The sequence below is a fragment of the Lepisma saccharinum genome, chromosome 25 (assembly GCF_977018435.1).
Source record: "Lepisma saccharinum chromosome 25, izLepSacc3.1, whole genome shotgun sequence".
In the NCBI taxonomy this organism is placed as follows: Eukaryota; Metazoa; Arthropoda; class Insecta; order Zygentoma; family Lepismatidae; genus Lepisma; species Lepisma saccharinum.
Genome location: NC_139253.1, coordinates 20,743,091 through 20,750,133, shown reverse-complemented (window position 1 = coordinate 20,750,133; position 7,043 = coordinate 20,743,091). Strand labels below are relative to the sequence as shown.

The window sequence follows — 7,043 nt, the reverse complement described above, 5'->3', positions numbered from 1 at the left end:
TTCGGCGAAAAAGGAAAGAAAAGCGTGTCTGCTATAAGACTTACTTTGGGAATTTTCTTGAAGAAAGTGTAGTTACTATAATTTCCACGATGAACCTGTCGGTAATTGTTCAGTAGATGGACCGTGACATGTTTACTCTTCATTGTAAATAATATCATTTATAATAAATTATGTACGTAAGTACAGTCTACTGCTCAGTTCTCTGTTTCCTTCTGAACCCCTTTGGTATTTACCATATATTGTAGTTACGGTGTTCACTCTTAATATACTATAGACATTTAAACGCAGAATTTTACTGCTGCTATAGCGCTACAATTTTCGTCCTGTAACTTTATTTTAATGCGCTATTCTCCCTGCAAACTTATCTGCGATATGTTCGATTGTGAATGACTACTGATTCTAAAATCAGGTCTACCGTTTCAAGTGCTGAAAATTGTTGGTTAACATATTGAGCTAATAAGGATCCTAGTAAAAAATAATAAAAAAAATGGGGGGCCACCGACCAAACATTTTGCCCAGGGGCCTCAACAAACCTTGATACGGCCCTGGCCCCAACTATTTGCTATTTTTGCCCCGCATAAAAATCTAATAAACAAAATAATTAATATAAACCTTATCTACCAAGGGAAAGTAAACTGTCCTTGCCCCTCCCAGTTTTGAATGGTTGCATGCCTGTTTCATGTTTTCCTTGTGTGTGTGGGGGGGGGATGGGGTATTGTATAATCTGGTTTATGTATTTGAAAACCTGCCCCTCCCACTCCAAAATAAGTTCCAATGTCCCTGATTCATGACCACATAACCAGAGAGTGGAACGGCTCAAGACAGAGGGTATGTGGTGGAAATCCGCCTTCCCATACAAATCGCATCCTGATCCTATCTTCCGTTGAATTCTGTACAAACATAATTTGGACTTCTTTCCTTAACTGTGACTGGCACGCTACAAGAGTAACATATGAAAGTTTCGTGGTGAATATTCTAGTTTTTGTGCAGTTTCTCTCCCCTTAATTATTTTATATTTTGTGCAGATGTTGCATGCGTTGTGAAAGCTTATATCCGGTTCTAGGAGGGCTAAGTCCCCCCTAGCCCCTTCCTAACTGTGCCTATGTTTAGAATCCCTCCTCCCTGAAGGGGCCAGCAGGAAATAACAGTTCTGCGTGTCAATTTCCGTCTGCTGCCACGCGCGTGTCAGCAGTAAGAATAAGCGTCAAATTTGCTCCTGCCACGTAATTCGTCTGCTAAGAGGATGTTACAAATCTTAAGAACAAATAAAGACGAGCAAAATTCAAGTTTATGACTAGGGGAATGAATGTACAGGTAATTTAGAACCTTTCTTTTTTAGAAAGTATTTAGCGATATTATTTTAATGCTAATAGAACCTAACTACGAGAGCATTTAGGTTTATTATTAGAAGAATGCTAAGGCTCCTAATCTTAAAACATTTTTGTGTAAGTAATCGCTAAAACTTCACAGTATGTCTTACAGACGTAATTGCATGCTGCCACGCGCATGTCTCTTTTGAGGTTACAGCAGAAAAAGAACGTGGCAGCAGACAGTACCTATTTCTTTTCTTGTTTTTGCAATTCTCTTTGATGCGATTCCTTGCGTGCTGTATATATTTTATGCAAGATGGTAGCCAATCTGCGGCGGTAATTTGAATTGATTCGCGAATTGTCAAAGTGCGTAGAGCTTCTGGTTGATTGATGGGAATTTTAGGCGAATAGTATTGATTGATTTATAATAGTATAATTTCCATGGTCACTTGTTTATTATTCGTGTGTTGAGAAAAAATGAAAAAACTAACAAAAATACCTACTCAAAAATCAAATTGCTTTGTATCTGCATGATAACTGCAACTAGTAAGGAAGTGTAGGAACATATGCATAATTTATAATTGAATCGAAGAGTGCACATGTATTACTTTTGCGAGGTAAGAATTGAAAGCTAAATTATGCCATTTATCCATGTCAAATTTCAATCTAGGTTTCTTACATCAAGACTGTACATTCGGCACGTATATCAAGCTATTTTATTACAATCTTTGAAGAAAAAAGGCTTGCCTCAAATAAAGTAGAAAAAGTAGAGACATTGGGAACTATGTAATTTCTACCGATGAAAGTATGATATTTATTTTTTATTTTAATTACATTCCGGGGGATACAATATGCTGAGAATATATGTATACAGGATTGCAATATGAAATTTCAGTTGCATTTAGTTAGTTGGATATAACAATCGTTTTGCACGGAAATTAAGGAACCTTTCCAGCACATTCTTACGAACATGTATAGAAGAATTTGAATCGTGCAGAAAGAGCTTTGTATCGTGATGATATTTGAATTACAAAATTGGAAACTCGATCTGACCCCAAAATTGCCCATTTTCTAACACAATCATAGTTCAATAATTATGTTCATGACAACACCTAATCAAATATGAATAAGCAAAACATTTGGGTACCAGTTTCATAGATCGGAGACACATTACAATCGCAAATTTTGTGTTTCGCATGGTTCGTACTTACCATAGTTCAAAGTGCCATTATGCTTTTTACACGAAAACAAACTCAATTTTTCACATTCTGAGTGCTTTGTTTATTCCTTTTTTCACTTCCGGAACACAGAATATAGCGGGCACATCTTGACTCACGTTGTGGGTATGCAGTGTTTCAACCTTCTTCACCAAAAAATACCTACTATCGTGTTCGTCATTGGTGGAAATTATACATTATGCACGGGTAGCTGACCAATAGCCCCACAAACCATTTTCGATAAGGTTAGGTTTGGTTACCTTAGGCAAGCATAGTAGAAAAAAAAATGTGTTTGAAACACTGACAGGGGCTTACGTCATCAAACGTATGCAGCATCCGGTTGTTGTAGGGCAAGCAAATGAAAACAATGGCAATTGTGCGTGGGTGAGATATTTCTCTTGAAAAATACAAGATTTCCCGGTCAAATATATTCCACGATGAAAGAAAATACCTCGACAAATGTAAACCTTGGAGAAACTCATTTCTGTAAGTAGTTTCTTGTGTAAAATTGAAGAAATGTGTCTCCGATGTATGAAACTGTTACTTGTTACCAAACATTTGTATTCATTTTTGTTAATTCCATCTAATTTATTGCAGATGATTTGAACATCATATAACACCAAAATGGATGCTGATAGGAAAAAGTCAATTGTTTCCCGTAAGGTCAAGTCCGGTGGCTACCAAATGATGATGGAAAACTTACGGGAGAAGCAGGTTAGAGATAGCTAACACATTTGTGTTAACTGATATGTGTGTGTTTTTCTTAATAGTGCTGTACAGTAGGATACACAAGTATTACGAAGCAAATTGTCCATCACCATGTTTACTTTCTTTGTTTTAAGCAACAAGAGGATCAAGATTTGAACCAGAACATGAGAGAAGCTCTTGACGACCTCTGCACCAGCATACTTAAAAATATATTCCTCATATATGCGTAGGTTGCAAGAGAAAAATGAATGAAAATGGGCATGGACAATTTGCCAAGAAATACTTGTACATCCTACTGTACACCCCACCTAGGATTAATATATTTCATAAATGAAAATCTGGGATGACCGCTGACCGGAAGCCTGTTGAAGGGTGGGGGCTGGACCCGACAAAGTAGTATGTTTGTATATCAATTATTATGGACTATGCACAAAACCTGCCATAGGGTTCCAAATATGTTAAGCTATTTCAGAAACAATTTTCAAGGTCCCAGAGGAAAAGGAAAACATCATCACCTTGTAGCCTAATTTTAGAAGACTAGTTTATGCAACATAAGCCACAAAGATTCAAGGTTTCAAAAATAATTTTGAGGAAATCACGGTAACAGTTCCGATTGTTTTATGATTTTTTTCAAATTCTCCTAGCAGAAAGACTAATTATCGTAGAATTTTGGAAATCATTGTCACACGAAATTTGAATCTTTCTTAAAGTAATGAGCACTGTTTGGATTAAAAAAGAAAAGTTTTTTAAAAAAACAACTTTACGCAAGCATGCGTGCTTTCCATGGACAAGGTATTCTCTGTTGACAACTGACAGTAAGTATCATAGACTAGTAGGAATGAATGTAGAAGTAAATCAGAACCATAGTAGAATGCATTTAGGGACTTTATTTTAATGCTAACAGAACCAAACCTGACCTGCCTAACCTAATCACGAAAGGATATATTGAACAAAATCGTAAGTTATCGCTAGAACTCCGCAGTATGTGTTAACAGCAGTAAATCTAAATCCAACCATGTAAAAATTGCATTCATAGCATGATGAAATTGCAATAAAACAAAAGGAACTTGGTCCTTAGTCTTTATTATTTCTGCTCTACCACCCAATTTCAGGATATTAGCGCATCCCAAAGAAACTTTTCGGGACACCGGGACAAATGATAATATTCTGGGACTGTCCCAGAAAATCGAATGTATAGCAACCCTATCCCCACCCAATATGCAATATTTATTACTGCTTTTACTAATTGAACAAATTTGGGAGTCACTTATCAGCATCAGAAAATCTTTTTCACATTTGTGGTACTTTATTTCATTTTAGTTCTTGTTAGGAAAATTAACTTTTCTCATTTACCATATTACTACAAAATTCCTATTGTTGCAAGAAAAAGACTATAAATAGTTAAAGTGGTGTGCTGAAATTTTTTTTATTTATAGTAAGTTGCAAAATAATGAAAATTTGACCATGGGTGTTTCTTATGAATTTCACCACCCTTTGGCACATCTACAGGGTGATTCTAAAGGTATAGTACAAACGAAAACCACAGATACCTCCCATGAAATAGAGACGAAAGTTCCCCTTCCACTTTGCCGAGAAATGCCTCCGTGAGGAGCTAGACAACGCCGAAAACGTGTGAAAATGAACTTCACACCTCTGTACAGCCAGTACCAGTGAAGATAGAAAGGCGGAACAAACGAAGTCAAAAGGAACACCAAAGTCGCCCATCCGAAAAACACTAGGCAGCAGCTGCGCAACGCATGCGCATGGGGTTCCACAAAGGAAATAGGAGTGTCCCGCAAGACAAGTGAAGGGAAAGGGTAGCGATCGACAATGGTAGGGAGAAAAGAAGCTATGAAGCATGAAGTAACAATTGCACAGCGGGAAACAAACACCATGACTGAAGCAGTGCAGTCGAGAAAAGTAGTGCGGGGTTGCAGAACCACGGGAGGACGACGTAGGATGTAAAAACACACCGAGAATGCAAGCAAAGTGGTCCGTGACACTCGATAGGCAACAAACGCATACATGGTTCGGGGCAGAAATGGCGGTGCAGCGCAAGGGGAGTCCCCAAAACACAGTGGGGAGACACCGCATCAAGATCAAAGCACGGTGCAACAAAAGAGAAAGAGGACCGGACGGGGAATGGTACCTGCCAAGGAGACAACAAATGCGGGACGAGGGATTCCCCGTAGCAGCACCGAGGGGATGTCACACAGAGGTCGTGCGCCAGCAGGACAGACACAGCAACTACGGGCACAGGAGGTTATTGCTAATGGAAGGTGCACGTACAGATAGGACCACGTACCCCGTACTGACGTTGTAACAAACGTCGTGATGGGGCCCAATCAGCCTCTTAGAAATGAAGCCGGAGGCACATCGCTGGGTGGGAGCGGGCGAAAGGCTGCTGGAGTGTCGTACGGACCCCACCACTCCGTACGGTGGACGACACTAATGGACGAGGTCGGAATGTTTCCATCCCGATCACCAGGTCCACCGTTCCCAGACCTGACGCGGCTGCTTGCTTCCGAGTGCAACCCCAGCCGAACAACTAGAGTCCCTCCTCGGCCGCAGCCTTCCGCTCCGAAACCAAGTGTGGCCTCACACCACCGCAGCCGCACACTGCCGCGTGGGTGTGAGACCGGGCCGAGCAAGGCTGGACAGATATACTGCGTGGGACAATCGTGTAATGAAGCTACGTGGGGGTATGCACGTCTGTTCAACTGCTGGGTTACCCCACATTGGTGTACACAAACACCACACGATCGTACGTAGTGCTCCCCGTCGGTTCGAGCAAGACGGACGAAGTACGTGTTGTGGGTGAATGGGGCAAGAATGAAGGACGCTACATGTGTTCCACGATGACAAGGCCCCAGAGTACATGGACCCACCTGACGGCAGTGGTCAGGTAGTGAAGAGCACAGGCACGGGTGGCTCAGGAACGTCAGCTGATTGTACCACAGCGCCGTGCGGACGTGTGGGCTGATTGGAAGTGCAGCGTCAGGGAGCGTGTCAGTGAAAGAGCCGGTGCGGTGGTGGTGTGCTTGACGTACGACAATTGAGTACGTTGTTTCGAAGCCGTTGTGACCAGTGTGTGTGTGTATGCCACCTGTGCACTGCAGTACAGTATTCCATAATTGGCACTATCCTCACCGTACCATGGAACGCTACACATTTGTAGAACTGAGGGAAATGCATTTTGTCTACGGCCTTGCAGATGGCAATGGCCGAGCAGCTGCACGCCTTTATCGCGGACGGTATCCGGAGAGGCGACAACCCGACAGCAGGTTGTTTTCGAACGTGCACCGTACCCTTGGTGAATCGGGTGTGTTACGTGCAGGCCATCATGTCGGTCACCCAAGACATGTGCGCACCGCGGCGGTCGAGGAGGACGTACTTGCTCGCGTGGATGAACACCGTCCACTAGCACCCGTAGCATTGCACGTGCAGTGGGAGTATCACAGTCGACAGTGTGGCGTGTCTTTCATGATGATCTGCTGTATCCCTATAATCCACAGCGAGTCCACCCGTTGCAGGTTGGGGATTACCCACGACGTGTGGAATTCTGTCAACGACTGTTGCAGTTTTGTACCGACAATCCCCGTTGTTTGCGCCATGTGCTTTTCACGGACGAGGCAATCTTCAATTGCCGAAACAGCCATGTGTGGGATTATGAAAATCCACATGCAGCAGTCGAGGTGCACCATCAGACCCAGTTTGCAGTGAATATCTGGGCAGGTATCATCGATGAACAGATTATCGGTCCATACCTGCTGCCACCACGTTTAAATGGCCGCCTCTATCGCACCTT

At 42.0% G+C, this 7,043-nt stretch overlaps 1 protein-coding gene across 1 annotated transcript in view; it reads left to right on the top strand.

Annotated features, from left to right (window-relative positions):
• The first annotated feature begins 1,668 nt into the window (after positions 1–1,668).
• The window catches only part of kl-3 (dynein heavy chain 8, axonemal kl-3), a 217,449-nt gene continuing 212,074 nt past the window's right edge, over positions 1,669–7,043 (top strand). Inside the window, exons 1-2 of the mRNA XM_083111913.1 lie at positions 1,669–1,927; positions 3,125–3,241. Of these exons, the coding sequence (XP_082968039.1) occupies positions 3,152–3,241 (90 nt within the window). The 5' untranslated portion in view covers positions 1,669–1,927; positions 3,125–3,151. The remainder of the gene's footprint in view (positions 1,928–3,124; positions 3,242–7,043) is intronic.